At 47.9% G+C, this 26,358-nt stretch overlaps 1 protein-coding gene across 2 annotated transcripts; it reads right to left on the bottom strand.

The window, feature by feature from the left end:
• Positions 1-153: 153 nt before the first annotated feature.
• Positions 154-26,322, bottom strand: ELMOD3 (ELMO domain containing 3). Of its 2 annotated transcripts, none has more exons than XM_045446688.1 (13): positions 26,090-26,322; positions 25,389-25,446; positions 24,017-24,293; positions 19,621-19,698; positions 19,109-19,178; positions 14,866-14,934; positions 13,773-13,861; positions 12,199-12,322; positions 11,824-11,946; positions 10,077-10,207; positions 1,978-2,054; positions 1,583-1,710; positions 154-1,107 (listed from the first exon to the last, which is right to left on the bottom strand). In XM_045446688.1, exons 3-13 carry the CDS (start codon positions 24,065-24,067, stop codon positions 905-907), a joined length of 1,143 nt encoding a protein of 380 aa, XP_045302644.1. In that variant the 5' UTR covers positions 24,068-24,293; positions 25,389-25,446; positions 26,090-26,322; the 3' UTR covers positions 154-904. The 2 variants fall into 2 exon arrangements, with proteins under 2 accessions (XP_045302644.1, XP_045302643.1); XM_045446687.1 differs by having other exon boundaries at positions 25,268-25,446; positions 26,090-26,314.
• Between the last annotated feature and the right edge of the window lie 36 nt (positions 26,323-26,358).

Here is a 26,358-nt window from a genome sequence, read left to right as displayed (position 1 = left end):
TCTGGGCCTGTAAGTACGAATGGATATCTATGCCCTCAGCAGGGGCCTGGCTAGGGCACAGCACCCTTCTCTCCTGGAGCCCAGGACCGGTGCCGTCACTGGGCTGGAGCACCTGGCTCTACCAGGCTGGAGGCAAACACCTGGGGCCCTTGGCCTAGGACAATTCTTTTATTCAAAAACTGCCGATGGGTGAAACTCCTCCTTCATCCAGGCCAGAAAACCATCCCTGGTGGCAACCGCACACCTTCATGGGGTGGGGTTCGTGCAGTAGTGGGGTGCCCAGCTGGTGGGCAGTGGGGATGGGCAGCAGTGGAGACACCCAGCCGAAAGGCGATTCTGTATCCTCAACAGCGAGGCTGAGGCATGGGGAGACGTGAGGGTGGGGTGAGTGCAAGGCCAGAAACCCCAGAGGGGCCCCATATCAGCCTGGTGGAGGAAGAAGAGGAAGACCTGTTGCTCTGGTTCGTGCTGTCCCGTTGGCTGCTGCCACTGCTCCTCCCTTCGAATTCTAGCCACAGGGTCCCTGTCCTGTGGGCACCCGGGGCCTGAGAGCCTGCCGCCCAGGGAGTCAGAATTCTGGCACCTCTGTGTGGGCATATCTTTCGATGTGCAGATATGTAGAACATCCAGGTAGGGCTTTCCTGCCTCATGATCCGTTCACTCACTGGGATTACCTGGAAACCAACTCTAAAGTAGCTCAATTCCAATTATGGCAAGTTCATCGCTCTGGAGGCAGGTCTGTGGGGAATGGGATGAGTCTAACTGTCCCTAATGTCTCACACGGGTGAGGGTCCTTGGATTCGCCAAGGAGGTCCAGCCGGCATACACTTGGCATAATGCGCCAAGTGCCCTTCCAAAGCCCCCGTGGCCCAGCAGCTGGGTCTTTCTGTCAGCCTCCGGTTGGTCAGATCAGCCGCGTGCCTTTGGATGAATGTGGTGGCAGGTCACACACGCCTGTGAAGGTGAGATCCTTGGAGTGAGAGGCTTGTGGCCCACAGCACTTCTGTGTTCCCAACAATGAGGCCTGTCCCTTTGACACTCCAGCCAGGTAGATTTCCAGGGTCTTGAGCAGCCGCCTCGGGCTCTTCTTGGCCAACACCTCCAAGTCTGGAACAGAGGAATGGAGAACAAAAGGCTTGAGGGGGCTTTGGGCTGCACACCAGTCCAGGCCTAGCAGCTCTGGGGGCACCCCCCAACCCAGACCCTGTGGAGAGAAGGGTGAAAGGGTCCAAGGTGGAGAGCTCTCCAGAGAGGGAGGCTGACGGACCAGGGAAGCCACACGAACTGTACATTCTACCTTGACCAGGGCAGTCTCGACTTTGAATGGTCAGTCCACCCGATGGACCCAGCTTTTGATTCAGTAAATATGATCTGAGGTCAGAAAGGGAGGAGAGGTGGCAGGCTCCAGAGGGTGGGCTGATGGACACTTTGGGAAGCTGGAGTTTGAGAAAGTGTGAATGGGGGGGGGGGGGGGGGAGGGGGAGAGAACTGTAACCCAAACCAGTCTAGCAACTATCCTGGGGTCCCTGAACCTGGGGACCCTGGGAGTTCAGACCTCCTAGGTCAAGACAAAAGAGCACACCTTTGAGGACAAAGCCGGAGTCTGCGATGGTCTTCTGCTGAGTCCTCCAAACGTGTGCGAGGCGGAGGAAGGTGGCGGCGTAGAAGCTGTTCACCACCGGGATCACCTTTTGCTGCCGGTTACACTCCCTACAGCACAAGGGCGGGGGGGGGGGGGGGGGGTGACCCGCTCCGCAGCAGACAAGTTGACAGCCAGGTGCCTCCTGCCCTCTATTCCCCCAGGGAGCCTTTCCTCAGGCAGCCTTCACCTCAGGGTAGGGTTGGACTCTGCTGGGACTGGACTCTGTTGGGGCTCTGGGAGAGGGGCTGGGAGAATGGGGCAGGGGGTGGGAGGGAACCAGGTTCTGCTGGGTCGCTCTCATCAGCTGGCTGGGGTTGACCAGCGTGGGGACTCACCTGGAGAGACATTCCTCCCTTAAGGCCTGGATTGCGATGCGGGTGATATTCACGGACATCAAACAGAAGGGGAATTGCTGGAATGGAGCGGGCACAGGGTCAGTGGCAGCCCGGCTCTTTACATGTTAGTTTCTACTGTTGCACATACCCAAGGACTCCCCCTGAGGGGCACACACAGATCAGTACACTCCTTAGTTGGGAACAAGAGCCAAGTCTCTTTATCCCATCTGCTTCCCCTAAGAAAAAGCCGTTACATTGTGATGCAGAACTGTGCTGTCCAGTATGGTAGCAAGTAGCCACAAAGAGCGACTTAAATTAGTTAAAAATTAGGGGCACCTGGGTGGCTCAGTCGGCTAAGCGTCCGACTTCAGCTCAAGTCATGACCTCACAGTTTGTGAGTTCCAGCCCCGCATTGGGCTCTCCCAATCTCATCCCATTGAGCTTGGGATTCTCTCTCTCTCTCTCTCTACCCCTGCCCCACTTGTGCTCTCTCTAAATAAGTAAATAAACTTAAAATTCATATAAATTAGTTAAAAATTAAGCAAAACTAAAAATCCAACTCCTCGGAACACCTGGGTGGCTTAGCCGGTTAAGTGTCCGACTTCGACTCAGGTCATGATCTCATGGTTCATGAGTTTGAGCCCCATATTAAGCTCTATGCTGTCAGCACAGAGCCTGCTTCAGATCCTGTCTCCTTCTCTCTCTCTGCTCCCCCTGCTGGTTCTCTCTCTTTCAAAATAAATAAATAAATAAACAAACAAACAAACATAAACAAAAATTCAACTCCTTAGTTGAAAAAAAACTGAACTCCCGTGACGCCCAAGGGTCTCAATCGGTGAAGCGTCTGACTCTTGATCTCGGCTCAGGTCATGATTTCACAGTTATGAGATGAAGCCCCGAGTGGGGCTCGGCGCTGACAGTGGGGAGCCTGGTTGGAATTCTCTCTCTCCCTCTCTCTCTGCCCCTCCCCTACTCTCTCTCTCTCAAAATAAATAAGTAAACTTAAAAATTTTTTGAAAAACAAAACTGAAGTCCTGAGTCCTATTCGCTATATATAGAGTGCTCAATAGCCATCTGTGCTGAGTAGCTACTGTATTGAGCAGTGCCAATAAAGAACACTCCCTTCATTGCAGAAAGTTCTATCTGACAGCACTGAACTATAGAGGGTCTTCTGGCTCCGCAAAGATTTTTCTTGGGGTCTTCATGACATCTGGGCTCCAGATCTTGGCCTGGATGCCTGCTGGCTGTGTGTCCTTAGGAAGGCCACCCGAACTCTATGAGACTTAGCTTTCCCGTTTCTTAAAACCAAAAAGGAAATAACATTGAGGACTGCGCAGGAAAGAGTTAATGCACCAGACCGGAGACTGCTGTCCTTAGAAAAACCTGCCTGCAAGGGTGGCCTTTGGCTGGCACCTGGGAACTTGGATTTTGGGAGGGTTTCCACCATCCCCTCAGGATGACTCATGTGCCTTAACTGTACAAACAATGTGGTTTATGCTGAATATCTGCTTTTTCTCTGACTCTGGAATTTTGGTGTGTGCTACACAGAGGGTGTGTGCACGACTGCCCCCATAAAACCTTGGGTACTGAATCTCTAGTGAGCTGCCCTGGCTGGCAACATTTCCTGTGCTGCATGATTCGATACTGGAGGAATTAAGTGTTTCCTGTGCGGTTCTACTGGAAGAAGACTCTTGGAAGGAAGCTCATGCCCGATTTCCTGTGGATTTGTCCCACGCACTCCTTCCCTTTGCTGATTTTCCTATTGCTAGACTAAATCATAGCTATGAGTGTGACTATAGGCCAAGTCCTGTGAATCCCAATCATTGAACCTGGGGAGTGGTCCTGGGGACCTTGACAAAAGGGCCATGCTGGGTGGAGTCGAGTCACTATTCATTACAAAAACGCTATGAGATCAGTTTTATTACCTACAGTTCACATTTTCTATTATCTATTCCACAACCTACTCACAGAGTTATCGTCACGAGCAATTAGATCGCATATGCAAAATACTAAGCACAGTGCCGGCCTAAGGAAGTGTTAACAAATGTTCAGTTCATAATTATCCTTTCCTCAACATGAGAGGCTGAGGTCAGCAGCAATGCATTTATACCTTCATGCATTGCCTACTTAATTACCATATATACTCGTATAAGGTTGCTCCCTCCCTTTTTTCAGTCTAAAAATAAACATGGGAACAAGAATATGGTAGCAACATAATTAACAGAGGATTGAAACCTAGTGTTTGCTCACTCTTGAGAACACTGTTACCGAGCCCACTTACTAAAAAGCAGTGAAAAACTGGAATTCAGATCTAAATGTCTCCTTTTCTTCAGCAGTTCCTTGGCCCCTGACAAGTGTTGCCTAGAGCTAAAATACTACACTGAGGCTGTGTTGAGGAACTGACTGAAAGCGGAGGAAGCTAGACCTGGACATTTTTGTCTCTCACATTCTGGCTTAACCACCTTTGAATACTGATGCAAAGAAGACCGGATCGTCTTTTGGGGTGGCTGCTGACATGGCTCCATCCCTGGATATTCAATTCAGTAGTCTGGGGAGGGGCCTGGGCACCTGCACCCCCTAGGTGACTCTGAAGTGAGCTGCCGGCTGACAACTGCTGCTATGAGGAGCCCACTGCTGGGCTAGCTGTCAGGAGGTATAGGTCCCAGGCCCCACTTCACCACTTACTAGCTTTATCTCTCTGACCCTCACATTTCTCTGCCTGGAAAAGAGATCTACAAGGATCATCTCTACCCTACCTCTTTGCAGGCCTGTCATGTTGGCGGAATGAAACAAGGCATGGAAAGTGCGTGGAAGGCTATTAAAGTGTGTATGTGAGCATTACCATAAGGTGCTTCCTCGCCTGCCAGCAAGTAGCCCGATGTGCCCTGCACCCCTCGGTGTCTGTGACAGCACCCCTTCTCCGCATGGTGTGGGCTAAACACTTCCATACTGCTGGGATTCGTGGCAGTCTGCCCCCCTACGCCGGCATTTGTACCTTTTTGCCAGTTCCCCTTTAGCAGGATGTACCGTGGGTACTTGGGGCTTTATGTTTCCCCTCAGGAGAGAACAGGACCAGCTGCTGGCAGAGCTTTGGCCCCCAGCTGTTACTCTGATCTCGCACACGCCTCCTGGAAAATGGTGTTTTCAAGGTTCATAAGGGCTTGAGGTCAAGCTTTACTTTAAAATCTTGGCATTGCTTTTACTTCAAGGAATTTTAAAATAAATCTGGGAGGGACCTTAGAATTGTTTAGGCCAAGCCCCTTATTTCATAGAAGAGCAGGCTAAGGCCCAGAGAGGTTAAGTAACTTACATCATAGCCCCATAATAATACTGCAGACGGAGCCAGGATCTAGTTTCCTGACGCCTATACCAGCCCTCTTATTAGGTTAAACTGCTGTTCCATCTTACTAGCCAACACGCATATTGTGGAGTAAACATAAATCCCCAGTAAGTTCCATAAAGGCCAGCCGGTGAAGGGATGAGAAACGGACTGGTCAAAGCAGTCAGTCTGGGTCCGTGCAGATCAAGTACCCAGTACTCTCTCTCTCATCCTGCTGCTCCCTCTGCCTGGGATGTCCCTCCCACAGACATCTGGATGGCTTGCTCCCTCACCTCCCTCAAGCCTGTCCTTAAAAACAAATGAAGTATTCGGAGTTGGCAATACCCTCCACCCTGGCATCCATTTTCCTGTAGGCAGCTCTTACAACAGAGCTTTCGTACATCACAAGAAGGGAGACAATGAGGTCAGAGATAACTCATAGGAAATACCAATTAGCCGTGGGACCTTCAGCAAGTCATTTGGTTTCTCTGGGTCTCCATTTCCATGCCTCTAAAATGAGGGGCTGGATTGCTGAGGTACTCCTCAACTTCAAGAGAGGGGACCACGGCATAAGCTACCAGGTACGGTTCTCAAACTTAACCCAGACATTACCTCCCTGCATCGTGAAGACCACAGAACATGCCCACATTCTCACCCTGTGGGGCCCCCGATATATCTCAAGACCAGATACTAGTGAAGTCCCACTCTTGCCTCTTCCAGTGTTTCCTGGAACAGACAGGCATAAGTGAAGCCTTAAAATTTAATGGGTGCTTTTCCTCCCAAAGATACAGAGATATTCAGTAGACATCGGAAATGTAAAACTGCCCCAGGGGCGCGTGGGTGGCTCAGTTGGCTAAGTATCGGACTCTTGATATTGACTCAGGTCATGATCATACAGTTTGCCTCAGGTTCTGTGCTGACAGTGTGGAGCCTGCTTGGGATTCTCTTTCTCTCTCTGTCTCCTCTGCCCCTCCCCGCTCGCTCACACACACACACACACACACACACACACACACACTCACTCTCACTCTCTCTCTCTCTCTCTCCAAATAAATAAATAATGAAAAAAAAGAAAAAGAAAGAAAAAGTGTCCCAGTGGCAGGAACCATATGATAACTTGTTTTGTATTCAAGAAGTTTTGGATGAAAAAAGGGATCCACCTAAGACACACATATACACACACTAAAATAAAATAAATTAAAAATTAAAAAGGCATCTACTTTACTAACAGTTGTGTGTGTGTATGTGTATGTGTGCCCTCATGCACACACAGATATGTATTCAACTGACTTTAAAAACATAAGATGTATTTATGTATGTATTATTACACATAAGATGTATAAAGTGTATTTTTACTCACGGAAATCAATTATGTTAAGGGGCACTTGGGTGACTCAGTCTGTTAAGTGTCCGATTCTTGATTTTGGCTCAGGTCATGATCTCACAAACCATGAGATCAAGCCCCGTGTCCACGCTAACAGTGCAGAGCCTGCTTAGGATTCTCTCTCCCTCTCTCTCTGCCCTTCCTTGCTTGCTCTGTCTCAAAATAAATAAACTTCCAAAAAAATTTTTTTAAGTTACTTTGATAACAAACACTCACTGAATGGCTAATGTGCTTGGCACTTTACATAGTTTATCTCTAACTTAGAATACTTCTGCAGGGTTGGAATTACTTTCTCATTTGGCAAGAAGGAAGAAATTGAGATTGTGAGAACTACAAAACATGGCCAGCCACACTGTTACTGCAACGGTCTGTTTTGGCAACTCAGGCCTGCCCACCTCCAACCCTCTAGGGTAAGATGATCTGATGCAAGTGTTGCAGGTCTGATGCTCAGCCACTGTTCTTGGGCTCCCCTCCCTCAGGCAGTATCAAAGCACACCACCTTCCTGCACCAGGGCTGGGACAGGTACACTCGCCTCCGTAGACCTCCCCTATCAGGGCTGGGAACGAACCTGTAGCACATGTGTGTATTCCAGGCTCTGTCCACAGAGAGGGCCTGGAAGGGTCCGAACTTACTAGCAGTGAGAACACCTGGCCCTCAGCATTGGCTTTCTAAATGTCATTCTCCAACTAAAAGAGCAAGAGCTCCTTAGAGAAGTGGGTGATTCCAGGCCTGGAAATCATATGGGGAAAATACAAGATGAGACCAGAGCATTTTCTACAGTCCAGAAAGCTAAATAGCACTCAGAAAAGGGCACACTGTAAGGGCACAGGTGCCCACCTGAAAGAGCTCTGAAAATGGCCGAAGACCTTGAAACAATGTGAGCAACAAAATAAGTAATGATACTATTGGGTAATAACCCATAGAAAAAGATAAATATCTATATACACTGATATAAAAACAGAGTATTTGCGCAGTCTCAAAGTATCTTCCCCAAGACAGTTACTAATTACAAAGGGGAAAAATAATAACTCTACAGTGTAGAAACCTGGCAGACACCTTAACCATGTGATCAAGGTTAACCTTACCAGCAGTAAGACATGTTGGCATTACGTGCTCCTGAGCTGAGGCACAGAGAAGGCCACTGCTCTTTTGTGGTGCTCCTACCAAAAATGCATAACCTCAATATAAAATTTGTATGGCGGAGCGTCCGGGTGGCTCAGTCAGTTGTGTCTGACTCTTGATTTTGGCTCGGGTCATGATCTCAAGACTTGTGAGATTGAGCCCCATGTCAGGCTCTGTGCTGAGCATGGAGCCTGCTTAGGATTCTCTCTCTCCCTCCCTCTCCGCCTCTCCTGCACTTGTGCTCTGTCTCAAAATAAGTGAATGGACACTTAAAAAGTAAAATAAAATTTGTATGGCAGACTGAACCCCCCAACCTTGCTCTTTCTTTTCTATTTCAGTTGATGGCCACTCTATCTTTCCAGTTGCTCAGATTAAAAATCTTTTTTTCTCACACCCATAATCAATCCATCAGAAAAATATGCTTGTTCTATTTCCTTCCTTCCTTCCTTCCTTCCTTCCTTCCTTCCTCCCTCCCTCCCTCCCTCCCTTCCTTCTTCCTTCCTTCCTTCTTCCTTCCTTCCTTCCTTCCTTCCTTCCTTCCTTCCTTCCTTCCTTCCTTCCTCCTTCTTCTTTTCTTTCTTTCTTTCTTTCTTTCTTTCTTTCTTTCTTTCTTTCTTTCTTTCTTTCTTTTTAAAGCAAACTCTCCCTCCAACATGGGCCTTGAACTCATAACCCCAAGACCAAGAGTCACATGCCCTTCCAACTGAGCCAGCCAGGTACCCCAACTAGCTCTACTTTCTTAAGCCCATACACTCAAGATCCCATATCCAGAATCTGACTACTTCACAACACCTCCTCTGAAAACACCCATCATCTCTGACTGGATTATAAAAGCCCTCCCTACAGACTATCCTCAACCTAGCCACTGAGAGGATACATTTAAAAATGTTGAGTTGGATCATGTACTCCAGGCTGCTGAAAACCCTCGCTTTATTTAGAGTAAAATCAAAAGTCCTCATCATAACCTACCAGGCCCTCTGCCATCTGGTCCCCGTTAGCCGTATGACCTCCCTCCCGACTGTTCTCCTGGGCTCCTTCCACTCCAGCTGGTTCCCTGCTATCCCTTTACATGCCAGACATACTCCTTCCTCAGCACCTTTGCTCTTGTCACTCCCTCTGCGTGGAGTGCCCTCCCCCAGGTGAAGGGCCAACACCTTCACCTCCTTCAAGGTCTAGTTTAAGTCCCTCCCTCTCATGAGAGCTACCTTGAGCACCCTAACCTTACCCTACTTGTTCTTTCCCCTTAGCACTTACCACCTTTGGGCATACCTGATCATTCATTTACATGTTAGTCTCACTGCCTTGTCTTCTGTGCTAGAAGGATCTTTGCTTTGTTCTCTGATGTATCCCAAGCACTAAGCACAATAAGTAGCACAGGGAATGCTGAATAAAAATTTGTTTCGTGGGGGCTCCAGTCAGTTAAGCTCAGTCAGTGGAGTGTCTGAGTCTTGATTTCGGCTCAGGTCATGATCTCACAGTTTGTGAATTCGAGCCCCGAGTCAGGTTCTTCACTGACAAGACAGAGCCTGCTTAAGATTCTCCTTCTCCCTCTCCCTCTGCTTTTCTCCTGCTCAGTTCATGGAGCATGCTAGTCTTGATCTTGGGGTTATGAATTTGAGTCCCAAATTGGGTGTAGAGATTATTTTTAAAATCTTTAAAAAAGATAAACAAAACAAAACAAAACAAAATGGTAGAACTACAACCTTTTACTACCTGGGAAAAATGTGAAACCTAACTCCAAAGAAGGCTTGGACAGACCGAGGGCTACAGGAAGCCACTTCTGGCCTGTCAGTAAGACCATATGTCACCTGACCCTCACAAGCAAATCTCCTCCTCTGCGGCACATAAAGGCTAACTCTTCTCCTTTAGGGTCAGGAGAACCTACTAATACTGTTGAAGGGATTTCCTCAGGGAGGACAATGAGTTGACACATTAATATCACAGCTACACCTAGTGCTTCCGTATACAACCTCATTTAATTTTCCCAACTATCCAGCTGAAGTGTTCGTGATTTCCATTCTATGGATGAAAAAAACCAAGGTTCTGAGGAGTTAAAGCACTTGCTTGAGACACAGGCTAACAAGTGGTAGAGCTCAGATTCCAGCACAGATCAGGCTGGCGGGGGAAGCCTGGTCCTGGTTTGGCCCCAGTTGTCCTGAGAGCCCTCAACCACTAGAGACAGCTCCCGTGAGGCTCTCCTGATAGCTCAGGAGCACCATGCACCCGGATCCTGGGTCCACAGCCCTTTCTCTGGCTTCCCAGCAAAGCCCCACCTGGATATGGTGACGAGACAGGCGGAAAATCTCCTGGGCCATCAGCAAAGTCTTCGAGTCCATCACCAGGTACAGCAGGTGCAAGAGGGCAAGGAAGCCTGCTCCTCTCAGGTCTGTGGCTGGATTCGCTCCTGCAACAGAGATGAGGACATGGAGGGTGACGGCGAGCAATGCCAAATGAAGTCCCTCCTCCCGTGGGCTTCAAGGACTTGATTACCTTTGCTACAGGCCAAGTGGGGAGTCTGGACTTCCATCCCTGCCTGACTGTAACAAGGTGCCCCTTAGTTCCACCAAGGTAGTTTCAGCAAACTGGGACCTGGGAGTGAGCCCCCATACCCTTGCGATGTCAATGAAGTCTACATGGGACTCCTGTAATGAGTCATGTAATTTGGTACCTGTGCCCCTCTTAGCCAGTGGCATCAGCGGAGGCCGAACAGGGTGCCTGGGTGGCTCAGTCGGTTCAGTGTCCGACTCTTGGTTTCAGCTCAGGTTATGATTTCACGGTTCCATGAGTGAGTTTGAGCCCCATGACAGGTTCTGCACTGCCAGCAAGGAACCTGCTTGGGATTCTCTCTGTCTGTCTCTCTCTCGTGCACTCTCTCTCTGCCCCTCCCCTGCTCACGCTGTCTCTGTCTCTCTCAAAATAAATAAATAAACTTAAAGAAAAAAAAGAGTACATTTATCTTGATGAGCACTGAGTACTATATGGAATTGTTGAAACACTATTATTATACACCTGAAACTAATTTATCACCAGCAGGACTACTTTAGAAAATGGCTAAAGGAAGTTCTTGAAAATGAAAGGAAATGATAAAAGAAGAAATCTCAGAATATCAAAAAGGAAGACAGAGCAATGGAAAGAGTAAACATACGGGCAAATACAGCAGACTTTGCTCCTCCTCTTGAGTTTTTAAAATTGTTTGATGGTTAAAACAAAAATCGTAACACTGACATGATTTTCATTGCATATGGAGAAAAATTTTAAGATAATTCTATTATAGATGAGGGAGGATAAAGGAATTTAAACATATTGTCAATAACAATGGACCAATTAGTTATAAGTATGTAAAATTTCCCATTTATTTTATTTTCAGAGAGAGAGAGAGAGAGAGAGAGAGAGAGAGATAGCATGTGCACACACAAGTGGGGAAGGGACAGAGAGACAGGGAAAGAGAATCCCAAGGGCTTGAACCCATGAACTGTGAGATAATGACCTGATCTAAAATCAAGAGCAGGGATGTTTAACTGACTGAGCCACCCAAGTGCCCCTAAAACTTCCTTTTTAAATGAAGACATTTTCCCATTCTATATTAATGTAACTTGATACGATTTTGAAAAAAGAGTTGTATAATCCCAAAACAGCTGAAATCATTTTGTTTCACTCAAAAAATAAAATAGCATAAAGCAAAATTTTTATCTGTGTTAAAAGGAATGAGGAAAAAGAAAACACTAGATTCCAAATCCTATCACTCTGATGCTTTCTGTCTCACTTAGAGTAAATGTTTGACAATGGCCTGTAAGGCCACAAGTGATCTTTTCACTTCAGTCACACTCCTTGCTATTTCTCAAGCATAGTGAACATGCTCACCTCAGGGCCTTTGCATTTCCCATACCCCCTTCCTGGAATGCTTCCCCCCAAGATATCCAGTCTCAGGGTGTTGGCATGATAGGAAGAAGACCATCTGGGCTCTTGCTCTAGTGGTGGAATCAGGGGTCAAGGAAAAGATGAACCATTCCTGTCTCTTACCCTGAAAGCCCAGATCTTCCCAGTGGTCTCCGTAGAGGGCACAGTCAAACTTGGAGCCAGTCAGCTTCTTATAGATGGTCTGGAGGACTCGGCCATGCATTGGGTCTTGGTTATCCAGGCCACCTACCGAAAAACACATCCCGCCCCCCCGTTGGATTGCTGGCCTCTGAAGGGATGACTGAGTGTTTCTCAGAAAATGGTTGATACAAGGTAGATCTGGACTGTACTCGTCACTGTGTTCTCCTACATTTTCATCCCGCGGCTCCCGCTCTCCCCCACAACATGGTACATGAAAGACCTCTGGCTTAGCCTCAACAACAGGTGGGCAAACAGTGCTCTCTGCCTGACCACAGATGCAGCTACCCGTGCACTCACACTGAGCAATGGTCAGGACCAAGTCCCTTTCTTCACGGAGGCCCTGGTGGAGCTTTGGAGGCCCGAAGAGGCAGTGCCGGAGGGCAGCGAGCCCAGTCCTTCGAATAGTTGGCTGAATTCTTTTCTGGGGAGGAAATCGCAGGCAATGAGCAGAGGGCTGAGTTCACCTGCTTGTTTGCTTATTTATTTATTTTTATTTATTTATTTTTTTAATTTTAGGGAGAGAGAGGGATAGCATGAGCAGAGGAGAGGGGCAGAGGGAAAGAGAGAATCCCAAGCAGGCTCCGTGCTCAGTGCAGAGCCCGATGCAGGGCTCGATTCCACAACCCTGGGGTCATGATCTAAGCCGAAATGAAGAGACGGACGCTCAACCAACTGAGCCACCCAGGCGCCCCTCTGAGTTCACCTGCCTTAATAAACTGACCTTTAGGATCAGTACAGGGACTGTTCTTGCAGAAAGAAGTAGCTCCCCCAACGACCTGGCTGGGCTGTGGGCCAGGGAAAGGGGGTCGAAGCTGTGAAACACCTGCTCAATCTCTGGAGACAGGCTCTTCTGGCCCCCAGGAATTTTGTGAGTAGGAAAGAGATATAGGCATCATTAGCCCGTTGTCTGCATTTGCTCCTCCGGGTTTCTCCAGAGCTACCTATTCCACCGACTGCCAAGGAGGCTAGAGATGGCTGACGCGGGGACCCCCGCTTTGGTCTGACAGAAGCCAGGCCAGGTTTCCCGGCAGGGCCGCTTTCCCTTTTGTAGGTCTATCTCTTTCTGGAAAGGACATAAATTATAAAGTCTCGCAGGTCCTCTCAACTTCCAGGGTGAGGGAGCCAGTGGGGAGGCGTGTTTAGTGGGGGCTTTTTTGGAGCCGGATACCTGAGGGGTAGCTGGAGCGTTCTGTCCATACCACAACCAGCACCTCCTAAACCAGGTCGTGCTGACTTATGCCTCAAGGGCCACCGCAGCAGCTATTAGAATTTTCTGGTTTTGGTAGCTTCTGGCTCTCTGGGTCCTAAAAACCAACCTGATTCTTGTCTTTGCAGCCTTTCTTAAACCTGGTTTTAGGTTGAAGATCTGCAATCACAATCCTCTAAAATTACTCGTAGTCACTCAAGATGCCCCAGAAAGCCCTCGAGCTTTTATCCTCCTCAATGTTTTTAAAATTCTCCTCAATGTTTTAAAATCCTCACATATTTTTAAAATTCTCAAATCACTTCTGGTTCCCTGAGGGAACAGAAGATTTTCCTACAATGGCCATGGATTACTCAGCTTTCTAGACAGGATGCCTTGCTTCCCTAAGGAGCTATCTAGCATTTGATTCCAGAGGAAGAACAGGGAGCCGCAACACAGACCTCTGTATGACAGGGCCATAAGAACTCTGGGGCACAGTCCCAAAAAGGCCACTGGGGTCCTGTATGAAGCATGGGTCCTTAGCTACCCCTGATTCTGTGCTCTAAGATTTCTTAGGTGAGGTAGGGTCCTCAACTGGAAGCTTCAATCTAGCTTGCCCAGTGTGGGATAGAAACCTGGCCCCTTGGAAGAAGGTGCTTTGCCTGAGACGCCAAAAGTACTTTCATACCTTGAAGGAAGAGAGGTCCACAGTCTGGAAATGCTGCAGGGCTTCATTGAAGGAGATTAGCTGCCCAGGCTGGTCTGAGCTGGCCTGACCTATAGCAAAGGGGAAGACACTCCAGGATTTATAACAGTAGTCATTCCATCAGCGAACATTTTCTGAGGGCCCTCTGGTTGTCACCTCCAAGCCAAAAGCTGGCCTTCAGTTGCAAACGTCAGATACCTACAGCTAAAACCAATTCTTTTTCAAGGGGCTACCATTATCCGCTGGGCCAGCTCCCTTTTAAGACCAGGCTGTTCAGAGGCTTGCTAGGCTGACCTCTGCAGCTGAGTAGGGACAGATCTGACCTGCGGCGGGGGGCGGGGGGGGTCCCTAAATTCCACTCATCTGTGAGGAGGCAACTCACTGACTGGAGTAGGTGCCCCTGTGGGAGCATGCCAAGGTCTGTTTAGGGGCCTTTCCTAACTGCTACTTTGCCCCTTCTCACACCCTGTATGTGAATGACCCCCTTTCTGTCCTTTGGTACTGTCCACAGGGAATTAATTATCAGTTAGCAAATATAGGTGATGACTGATACAGTCCATTGTAATGACTTTTCAGGAGCCCCAGGGAAGCTCAAGCCAGGTATGGGTCCCAGTTCTACCCTCTTATAGCTCCATCCAAACCTGTCAAAAAAGGAAGTGAGACCATTTTCACCCAGCCCTCAGAGGCGTCCAGGAGGTGGCTTCAGCCCCTATCTCCAGAGACCTCCCCGTACAGTGAACAACCTTAGGCAGGGACCCTGGCTGCTGGCCTCCATCCTTCTGCCCAATCTCATCACCCTGCAGAAGATGACCCTGGTCAAGGTCCTCCCTGTCTTCTCTCAGGTGTGAGTGGATGGCAGCCTTTTCCCCATGGCATTCGTTCCCATTTCCTCCAGAGGCAGAATGTCATCATCTCTGGATTTGGGAAGATATTTTATTCTATGTCAAAGGGCTAAAATGAAAATGCTCAGTAATTGTCTCCTAATCTCAGAGTCACAAAAATGTTAGCCACACATGTGGATGGCACCCCTCCTAGCAGCTGGGCTGTGTGGAGACAGTGCCGTTCCTGCAGTTACCTGTCTCTGTCCGGATGTTGTCCACAGCTTCCCATTCTTCTTGGGCTCTGAGCACCTCCACACTCACAGCTGTAACAGTGAGAAAGGGAGACCCTCTGAGATCTAGGTATGTCTGGATCGCTGCTGCAGCCCCCGCCTTGGTTGCCTGTCTTGGATCTCATTGCCCTCGGGTACCCTCTCCACACGGCTGCCAGCGTGAATGTTCAAAAAGGCAGCCCCCTTTGATGCCAGCCCCCTGCTCAAAACCCTCCAGGGATTCTCCATAATTCTCAAGATAAAACCCAAACTCTTCAGCACAGCATCTAAATACGTTCACAGTCTGGGTCTCTCTTGCATCTCTAGCTGTCCTGTAGGGCATGCAGAATCCCTCCACACCTCCCACCTTCGGTGCCTCTGCACAGACAGTTCTGCCACCGCAAAGTCAGCACCCCAGTTAACTCTGATGTCGGCCCTCACCCACACACCTTCTTTGACTTCATTAAATCTGGATTGGGAGTCACTCCTCTGTAAACTCCTGACACCCAGTGCTCGTCGGTGCTGGAATGGTCTCTCCCACTACACTGGGAGCTACATGAGGACAGGGTTCTCCAGAACCTAGCTCAGTGCCTGACCCAGGGCAGGTGTTCAACAAACGTTTGCTAAATGAACGAAAGCACTGGAAAAGCAGGAGAAAACAAGCAGCAAGATAGGTTCTCTATAGCCACCACCCAGCCCTTTCTCCAAACCACAGCTGTCACTCTTTAGCCCAGACTGCTGGTGGCATGTCCTGTCGCGGGCTTTTCCCATTTGCAAGAGAGGATATCAACAAATAATGGAGAAAACAGAGACACTTGAGTCCAAGACCCCAAATCACGACCCCTCCAGCCTCTACCTCCAGTGGTAAAAGTGAGGGGGCAGCTCCTCTCGGCCATGCAGTCTTGACTGAGGATAGCACAGGACAATTAACTGTTTTGAAAATACACTTGCTAATAAAATAAAATCAATAAAATGCTACCAGAAACTCAAACCACTAACAGATATCGAGGAAGAGAGAGCTGCTGGGAAGCCATGGAGGGCTGTTACTGACAGCACACTCCAGAGCCAAGTGCCGGCGGGCACTTTCCCTCTGCCGCTCCCCAGCGGTGCTTCCGTGGGCGAGGCACGGACTATGTGCCATCACTTACTGCCACGAGGAGGGGCGTGACTCCTTAGCTTCTCAGGGCAGAATGTGGCCCAAAGATGGGTACTCAGTATGTGTCAGCTAGTATTACTGACAGTCCTGGGTTCAGGTCCAGGGGAGCAGTGGGTAGTTGCAGCAGGGGACATGGGTCTGGATTTCTAGGAAATTCAATCTTTCCAGGCCCCGTCTGGAGTGGACTGGGACCCCGAGCCTCAGGGCTCCCAAGCTAGATCACTTCATCAGGATACAGAGTGCCTGACCTTGGATGGTGAAAAAAATAAAACTTCCTTCCAGCATGCTGGACCCCAGGGAGATGCAAAGGAGGGAGAAAGCAGTTGAACAAAGAGAAGAGTGGAGTGGCAGTGGGGATTGCTCATTATGGTGCTGACGAGGGCCTCGTCACCCCTCACCCTCACCAACGCCCAGCTTCACGGACTCTTCACACCACAGGCCCTTGTTCCAAGCAACTTGGTCAACTTTTCACCCCACATACCCTCACCTACCAAGAACTTGCCAGAAGCTTGTGAGTCAGGAGGAGAAACCTCACCAGGAAGGTGTACGAATCTGCTGAGATTGCAGGTTGGTAAACAGGAAATATAAGGTCCCAGCCAGCAACTGCACTCCGGTGCCTAAACACTGGGGACAAATGTCCAAGGCACGCAAGAGCATCTCCTCCCCTTCCTCTTGGAACCAGGGAGACTCCTCCTCCATCCAAAGATGATCCTGACATTAAATACTAATGCCCCCCTGACTAACAGAAAAAAGTGGAGGCAAAACACAAATCTTCAGGATAGTGAATGCAGCTCACATTAGCACAGGTCTTTATCTTTCTTCCTCTTTCAACTGCCTCCTTTATTTGGGCTCTCTTTCACTTACACAGGAAACAGCATTGCTGAGTTAGTAAGCTTGCTTATCTATCTATCTATCTATCTATCTATCTAATTTTTAAAGATTTTATTTTTTCAATGTTTATTTATTTTAAGAAGTTTCTGTCTTTTTAAGTTTATTTATTTTTTTTTTGTTTTTTTTTTTTTCAACGTTTTTTAATTTATTTTTGGGACAGAGAGAGACAGAGCATGAACAGGGGAGGGGCAGAGAGAGAGGGAGACACAGAATCGGAAACAGGCTCCAGGCTCCGAGCCATCAGCCCAGAGCCCGACGCGGGGCTCGAACTCATGGACCGCGAGATCGTGACCTGGCTGAAGTCGGACGCCCAACCGACTGCGCCACGCAGGCGTCCCTAAGTTTATTTATTTTTTAAAATTTATTTTGAGAGAGAGAGAGAGAGAGAACACGTGTGCAAGTGGGGGAGGGGCAATGAAAGAGGGAGAATCCCAAGCAGGCTCTGCACTCAGCACAGAGCCCAACACGGACCTGAACTCACAGAACGTGAGATCATGCCCTGACCTGAAATCAAGAGTTGGGCGCTTAACTGACTGAGCCACCCAGGCACCCCTAAATGTTTAGTTTTGAGAGAGAGAGAAGGAGGGGCAGAGACAGAGGGAGACAGAGGATCTGAAGCAGGCTCCACGCTGACAGCAGAGAGACTGATGTGGGGCTCGAACTCACAAACTGCAAGATCATGGCCTAAGTCTAAATCAGCCTTATATAACTGAGCCACCAGGCATCCCCAAAATTTTATTTTTTTAGAGTAATCTCTATACGTGAGGCTCGAACTCATGACCTCAAGATCAAGAGTTGCACACTATGTCTGAGCCAGCCAGGTGCCTCATAAGCCTATCAATTTAAATGAGCTGACAGCAATCTGGAAGAAAAGTGTAATCATTCAATGCGATTAAAAATATCTGGCATATAGCTGCCAGTTGTACTGAAATATAAAATATTTTAGCATTTAAAGCAAGATGTCTAATAAATGTTAGGTTTGTCATCACACAGTGAAGATACAATTCTGGGTTTTTTTAAATGTTTGTTTTTGAGAGAGAGGGAGAGAGGGAGAGAGAGACAGAGTGTGAGTGGGGGAGGGGCAAAGAGAGAGAAGGAGACACAGAATCCGAAGAAGGCTCTAGGTTCTGAGCTGTAAGCACAGAGCCCGACAAGGGGCTCAAACTCACAAACCATGAGATCATGACCTGAGCTAAAGTCGGACGCTTAACCAGCTCAGCCAACTAGGCACCCCAAAATTCTTTTTCTTTTTTAAATGTTTATTTATTTTTAAGAGACAGCACGAGCGGGGCGGGTGCAGAAAGTGGGGGACAGAAGATCCAAAGTGCGTTCAAACTCATGAACCACAAGATCAAGACCTGAGCCGAAGTCAGATGCTCAACTGACTGAGCCACCCAGGTGCCCTGTTAAAATTCTATTAGAAGAAACTTCATAGATCTCCAAACAGTTTTTCTACATTAGAATATTTTTAGCAAGCCCCATATTTCTGGAGATTATATTTTCAGTTTGCAGAATTTAAAGATGACAATACAATGAGCACTTACGACAGATTTATAGTCTGCGTGCTAAGCACTTTACTTAGCTCACTTATTCCTTACACAATTCCTGTTACACAGCAATTCTGTCTGATGCACGCCCAGCTTCATAGATGAAGTAAGTAAAGGTTAGAAGGTTAAGAAACGTGGCTCATGATCCTATAGCTGGTGGGCAGAAGCAGCACTTAACCCAGAGACATGGGATTCCAGAATTGGTGTTTCTCAACTATGAGTGGGCATTTCTGTGTCATAAGTCAGCAAGTGAAATGAGCTTTAAATACAGTACATGAGAGAATCATAAAGCCGATAAAATAGGATACTTTCTCTAAGGCTTTTCACATGCACTGAAATCATTTTATTGTCACAGTATCCCTCTGAGGATAAAGGAGGCATTGATAGTCCCACTGTAGACACAAAGATGATATGACTTGCCTAAAAGTACACAGTAAGCCACGAGCAGAGCTAGATCAGGACTCAAGCCTTTTGACTCCTAATCCAGAGTTGATTCTAATTTTCCTTGAAGAATGATAAATCTATCAAGTTGTATAGGACAAGTAGTGAAAGAAGTACAAATGATGAAGAATAGACATGGGGAGCTCTGACTTGGGTCCCACCCAGGCTCCAAGGGCCCTGAAGGGGACCTTACCACCTGGCTCCCATCCATTCGCTTCTGCGGTCAGGGCCCGGAGGATGCCATGGTTCTTCAACTCTGAGATCTGTAGGGGCAGCTGACCTTTAGTGTGAGGGCGAATCCACACCCCTCCGTCCACACAACCAATTCCCACCCTTGGAACTGGAGACCAGAAGGATGGGTTGATTAAAGCCAATCTTAAAAGAGAAGCACATGGAAAACTCCCGCTCTGATGTACAAGTTGCGCGATGTGGGGACAAGCACGTGCTCTCCTTGAAGAGTAAATAAAACTTCACTCCATTGAGACTGTGGTGTGCCTTTGGTATTCCCACTGCACTTTACAGTCTGCTTCACTAGTGCAATTACCTTACTGGCTAGAGGTTGTTTTGCAAGTTTGTGCCCCACACCTCTGCTCCCAAGTGTGAGTTCCTGGAAGCAAGGTCTGTGCCGTGCTGTGTGCCCGGCACCACAAACTCGCAACAAAAGCCTGTATTGGCAGGAGGTAACTGGAGTTGGGTGATACGTACAGGAATTCCTCTGAAAGCCTGAAGAACACTGTTTTCCTTGTCATATGGTGGAGGACACACAGTACACACACTTTCAACCTGTAAGACAAAGCAGGATCAACCTCTTGGGCACATATAGGTCCTCCAAAGTTGACAGCTTAAATGTCACACCTTTTTGCAATACCACACACACAAAGATGGCTGAACTCCCGAGAAGTCAACTACAAGGAACACTGTAAGGGAAAACTTCTGCTTCATCTGGTTTTTTGGTTTTTTTTTTTATTTTTTTTTAAGGTTTATTCATTTTTTGAGAGACAGAGAGAGACAGAGCGTGAGTGGGGGAGGGGCAGAGACAGAGGGAGACACAGAATCTGAAGCAGGCTCCAGGCTCTGAACTGACAGCACAGAGCCCGATGCGGGGCTCGAACTCGCAAACTGCGAGATCATGACCTGAGCCGAAGCCGGATGCTCAACCGACGGAGCCACCCAGGCACCCCTGCTTAATCTCGTCTTAAGAAAAACTGCAAAAAGCTTAGTTAATGCTATCCTGGATTTCTTGGCTCCGTGAAACATCTCAGGGCTCTGAGTAAGTAAAGCTCAGTCAGGCAGTTCCCTTACCTTTGGCTAAACCTTGCCCCATCAGAGTGTAAAAAAAACCACTTGACCAACTTTTGCAATTCAGATTACCAATACAGGGCTAATTTTACTAATAATGTTGGAAATAAAATCCTACAAATCAGTTAGGGAAAGAAACCCGACCCAGTAGAAAGACGGGCATGGATACGGACAGCTTACAGAAAAGGAAACACGAATAGTTCTGAAACATACAAAAAAAATGCTCAACCGCACTCATAACAGAAAGGTCAGGGCACCTGGGTGGCTCAGTCAGTTAAGCAACCGACTCTTGATTTCAGCTCAGGTCATGATCTGATGGTTCGTGAGCAGAGCTTGCTTGGGATTCTCTCTCCCCATCTCTCTGTCCCTCCCCCGCTCGTTCTCTTGTTCTCTCTCTCAGAATAAATAAATAAACTTTAAAAAAATATGAGAAATGTCAAATAAAACTACTCTGAGATTGGGGTGCCTGGGTTAAATGTCCAACCTCAGCTCAAGTCATGATCTCACAGTTCATGAGTTCGAGCCCCGCATCAGGCTCTGTGCTGACAGCTTAGAGCCTGGAGCCTGCTTCGGATTCTGTGTCTCTCTGCCCCTCCCCTGCTCGCACACTGTCTCTCTCAAAAATAAATAAACATTGGGTGGCTCAGTCGGTTGAGCATCCGACTTCGGCTCAGGTCATGATCTCACAGTCTGTGAGTTCGAGCCCCGCATCGGGCTCTGTGCTGACGGCTCAGAGCCTGGAGCCTGCTTTGGATTCTGTGTCTCCCTCTCTCTCTGCCCCTCCCCCGCTCATGCTCTGTCTCTCTCTGTCTCAAAAATAAATAAAAACATTAAGAAAAAAAATTTTTTTTAAATAAAAAATAAAAAAAATAAACATTAAAACAAAAAATTTTTTAAAAATCTACTCTGAGATAATATTTTCCACTTATCATATCAGCAAATATCAAAAAGTGTGATAACACGCTGTGTCGGCTAGCGAACTAAGTGTTAGAACACTCTGAAGGGTAAACTGTTTCCATCCCTACAGCTTGATAATATCTGACAGAATCAGATACACTTTGTGCATTTTGGGTCTGCAACTGCATTCTAGGAATTTACCCAACAGATATACTTGTCCGTGTGCAAAATGACATGCTTATAGCACTGTTCACAGTAGCACTGTTTGTAATGGCAAAAGGCTAGAAAAACCCCAAATGCCCACTAAAGGACTAGCTAAACAAATGAAAGCACATTAACTCAACGAGATCCAATATAGCCATAAAGAAAATGAGTAAGAAAGTACTTTGTGGACAATATGGAACGATCCACGTGATATATCAAGTGAAAAAAGCAAAGGGCAGAGTATATATGCTATTTTGCCATGTGTATTTTCAGAAAACACACAAATACATTTGCTTCGCTCTGCCAAGACGTTGTCCAGAATTACACCCAAAGAAGCAGTCACTTGGCCTCCAGAAGAAAACTGGGTGGCCGGGGCACAAGAGTAGAAGGCAGTTTTTTCACTATAGATACATCCTCCGTGCTTTTTGGAGTCTGAACCATGTGAATGTGTTATTTTCTCTAAAATAAATAAAAGAGGGGCGCCTGGGTGGCTCAGTCGGTTAAGTGTCTGACTTTGGCTCAGGTCATGATCTCACGGTTTGTGAGTTCGAGCCCCGCGTCGGGCTCTGTGCTGACAGCTTGGAGCCTGGAGCCTGCTTCGGATTCTGTGTTTCCCTCACTCTCTGCCCTCCCCCACTAGCGTTGTCTCTCTCTCTCAAAAATAAATAGACATTAAAAATTTTTTTTAAATAAACACAAGAAACTAATTAAAACTAGTAAAAAAAAAATCAGTGCTTTTGTCAAAGCTGTAGAATTCCAGCTTATTCTGTTACTCTAATCCTTCTCACATACATTTGCCAACTACTACTCCTTAAACAGAGCTTTGATTCTTTTATGACGAGGACACAGGAATGGCTGCCGAAACACACCATGGCTGAAAAAACTCCTCTGTCGCTGGCCTCATGATGCCCCCTCATGAATTTTTTTTTGACAGCGTTTACTTATTTATTTTTAAAGACGGGAGAGGGGCACAGAAAGAGGGAGAGAATCTCAAGCAGGTCAGCGCAGCTCCGACACAGGACTCCACCCCATGAACTGTGAGATCATGACCTGGGCCGAAATCAAGAGTCAGCTCCTCAACCAACTGAGCCACACAGGTACTCCGATGCCTTCTCACTGTTATTGCCCACTTCGCCCCTGTGAACACGCTTGCTGTAGTTCCTCTCTCCTCCACCCCTCTGGTTGTGTGGTTTTCCTCCAGAATACGCCCCTACCGCCACCTCTTGTGTCCTCCGGTCCCTTTAAGATCAGTTGCATCTCCTCAAGGTGGCCCGCCTTACCCACTGGGGCCACACTACAAAGGTCTCTCCCCTTCTCTCAGCCCTGCAGCCAGTCCTGTGGGCAGCACAAGCTCCCTGCCAAAGGCCCGCATGATGAGGAAACAGCTCTTCTGAGTTGCTTCCTCAGGGCTGACAGTACGACAAACCTGCTTACAGCCAGAGTCTGGACATTTAGACAGGGACCCGGGCTTAGGATTCCTGCCACGAGTGCCTGCTTTGCTTTTTCTGGGGCACCTTTGAAAATAATCACTTAGAGTTGAGCCCAAGAGAAGTCAGTGACCTCCACCTTATGAGCAATAGGGGTACTTGCTCATGATCTGGTACTGAGGACCACCCTTACCTCGGCTCCCTGCCCCCTCTGCACATTCACCCCTGCCATGTTTTTGGGATCTGTAAGTGTAAGTCTTGTGACTCCTTCTTTGTGAGTATGCTGAAATTGTACCTAGAGTTTTTTTCTTGTTTTAATGTTTATTTATTTTTGAAAGAGTACAAGTGGGGCAAGGGCAGAGAGAGGTGGGGACAGAGGATCTGAAGCAGGCTCCGTGCTGACAGCAGCGAGTCCAATGCAGGGCTCCAACTCACAAACCGTGAGATCATGACCTGATCTGAAGTCAGACATTGAACCGACTGAGCCACCCAGGTGGCCGGTACCTAGAATTTTTACTTCCCCCCAACACAGTCTATCTTTAAATCACACTCTGCTGCTTTGAGTGGAGGAATCTTCTCTTATACTTCTTTCCTGTTTCTGACACCCATTAGCAGAGTATTTGGCACAAAATGCGTTCTCAAAAATATGTGATGATTCATTATGCTGAACAACTCCCTGTAGGGGTCTGTGTACTCAGGATTCATTTCATCCTTCCTTTCCCTCTCCAATTCAGTCCCTTCCAGTGGCCAAAGGCTTCTCTCTGTAGTACAGTAGAGAAAACCTTCCTGGACTCCCAAAGCAAAGGCTTTATCCCAGAGGCTAATAAATCCCACAGGGTCCCTGTAAGACCATTTCTGGACAAGGGAGGGAGAAAGGGAGGTAGAGTCAGCTCCCAGACTCACAAGTCATCACCCTGGACTCCGAGTCCTGAGGATAATCAAGCCAAAGCATATGTGTGGCAAAGGGTCAATACAGTAACAAACTGATGAGTCACAAATACCTTGGGGGATTCCTCATTGAACTTCTTCTCTCACCCAAGCAAATCCAAAACAAAATCCCATGACCCACTTAGAACATAAGCTACCAGCAAAGGCAACTGACCCAGAGGTGAATGAATAGAAGCTTCTCCTAATAGAACAAAGAACATTATAATGAAAGTTTTCCTGTAACATTTCTAAAGTTCTACATTCTAGTGATATATCCTCTGTGTTACCACTATTAACAATATATCCCCAACCAACACCTTCTTCCCTAAATCGAAGTACTTGCTTACCTGTCCATCTCTTAATTCTTTCTCATGGAAAGAGCAAGAGTTTTCATTCATGATTCAAAGTCATTTGTTAAGTGAGCTTTGTCCTTGGGCTCAGAAAAGAGTTTAATAAGGATTAGAAGTATGGAGAAAGCCTGACACCCAACTGTTCCGCCTTTGCCTTCCTTCTTGGCAGTCACTCAGACTAAGAGTAGGAAAACAGTCCCTGTGTGCCATCACCAGGGTGTGGGAGGTTTCTGCGAGTACTGAAAGAAGTCCCTGAGTCTCTGAAGTCTCAGCACTGTTAAAAAAAAAAGAAAGAAAGAAAAAAGAAAAAAAAGAAAGCTAGTTTCATCATTCGGTAAAGCCTCTGTTAAGAATAATTGACTTTAAAAATTTTTAAGCAAGAAACTTATTCTGAATAAATCAGCTGCTTTAGCCAAATCCTAACTCTTACTATCCTTGCCACCCGATGACAAGAAGGGGATGGTGTAGGAGTCTGAGGGTTGGATTCTCAAGTGTCCAGAAGGCAGAAGCACCGCTGTTAAGTGGTAGGGTGGTCAGTTCTAACCATGAAGTCACTGGGATTTGGGGGCAACTTATCAAAGGGTGGCATCCTGGTGGGTGGTCTTAGCTGAAATGCTTAGGCTTTGCTTAAGTCTCAGACACAGGTTGGGTCTGGGGGCTTAGAATACTAGGCCTGGTTCCTATGATGATAGAAAATCAAAATCCAACACGTTGCCTTGCCAGTGAACGCCAATATGGTACATGTTAGCCAGTGTGGCTAACTCTAAGGCGGTCATCCTACAAGCCCGCCTTGGGAAGGGGGCTGGACAGGCCCATAACCTACCATGGAGGAGCTAGACATCATGGATGCCTGTTACAACAATCTGGATCATAGGTGGGCAGACAGTCCACTACTGACTGACAATCACGCTTCACAGATGTGGGTAACTTAGGAAGGAGGGTGGCCTCTCTTTGAAGTCAGCTCCCCACTGTGGGAACATGATCCGGATTCCCTAAGAACTGGCTGCCAGTAACAAACTAGAATCTCTGCCAAGATGCACTGATTCCCAGCACCAAGAATGGGAATATTTCCTGGCTATTAGGCTGGACGTTTGGGTAACTGTAATTAAGGGGGGAGGACAGTGTTCGGTGGTCATGTTACCTCAGGAATTAGCTCTCTCTCACTGTATCCTCTGGGGTCTCAGCATCTGGTTCCCTTTCCTTTCCCTTCTCCTTGACCTCCATGACACCATATAACAAAACACTCACACATCAGCCAACGCTGGGAAGGTGACAGGCAGGTATGGTTAAGAGCGACATCAAGCAGCCTCTTCTGTTTCTGTGTATGAAATGAATCAAGCAGCGTAGAAGTATGACCAGCTTTACACACCTGCTAGTGCCTCAGGTCTGGCTGGAACTCTGGGGGCTTCAACAGGTACAGTTAGTATCTGTATCAGAGATAGAAAAGAGCAAAAATTCTGTCAAATAAGCAAGGAATGCAAGTTAAGAAGTCACTCTCAGCAACATTAGGCTAGTTCCTTATAGTTGGGCCCAAGGAAATGGCCTTCCTCTAAGGACGGATCCTTTACCAAATTAAGGATTTATGGTGCACCCACTTTAGGCAAGGAGCTACATTAAGGGATATGATTTTCAAACTTCCTGCTGGAGCTTTCACTCTCTGAATAGGTATTTAATACAGTAACTGGGTCCATACGTTAAATACAAATGACCACGTAGGTCTGACAGTCCTTCTTTAATCCTTTCATCGGGCTTGTCGCTGGCAGCTCCCCGACCCTCACTACCCCACGGAAGGAGGGTAGGTGCCGTGGGGCCCAACCTGCGGCTTGGGGGCGCCTCCAGGCCCCCGCCGCAGGCAACGCCATCCACAGGGCCGCCGTGGTCGAGGGCTGAACGATTGGCCATCGCGGGATGGGGATGAGGTGGGGGCACAGGGCTGGGTGCTCGCCGGCTGTGACTCGCGATCTCAACAGGAATCTCACTCCATCAAGAAACCCCGCCAGACTGGGGCTGTGTGGATTCCGGACGGAAACCTCCTCGCCACTAGGTACTGAAAACAGGTAAGCAACTTGCCTCGGGTCATTCGGCGAGTCCTCGGCAGAGCGCGGACCAGAACCCAGACATCCTGGGTCCCGGGCGGGATTCTCTCTCGGGGCTGCAGCTCCCAGGCTGGTCTAGGTCCGGGACGACCATCTCCACTCCACGCGTCCTCCGAAGAGTTGGGGGCTCGCTGGCCGCGGCCAAGGCTCCCGGGCCTTCCCAGTCTCCGTCAGCCCCGGCCGCCCCTCCCCGCGCGTGCGCACGGCGTCCCGGCTCAGCCTCCGGGCCCGGAGCGCCCCGCC

Source organism: Leopardus geoffroyi, chromosome A3, assembly GCF_018350155.1.
Source record: "Leopardus geoffroyi isolate Oge1 chromosome A3, O.geoffroyi_Oge1_pat1.0, whole genome shotgun sequence".
Lineage (NCBI taxonomy): Eukaryota > Metazoa > Chordata > Mammalia > Carnivora > Felidae > Leopardus > Leopardus geoffroyi.
Note: the sequence above shows the minus strand (reverse complement) of the source record. Positions and strands in the feature narration are given on the sequence as shown.

Excerpts from the sequence above, each read along its gene's own strand:
- ELMOD3 (XM_045446688.1), bottom strand. The coding sequence starts at position 24,067 with ATGAATGAAAACTCTTGCTCTTTCCATGAGAAAGAATTAAGAGATGGA. Across the intron at positions 14,935-19,108 it reads GAATGGATGGGAGCCAGGTG|CTGTGAGTGTGGAGGTGCTC; the intron begins GTAAGGTCCCCT and ends TCACTGTTACAG. Across the intron at positions 1,711-1,977 it reads AGGGAGGAATGTCTCTCCAG|GGAGTGTAACCGGCAGCAAA; the intron begins GTGAGTCCCCAC and ends CTTGTGCTGTAG.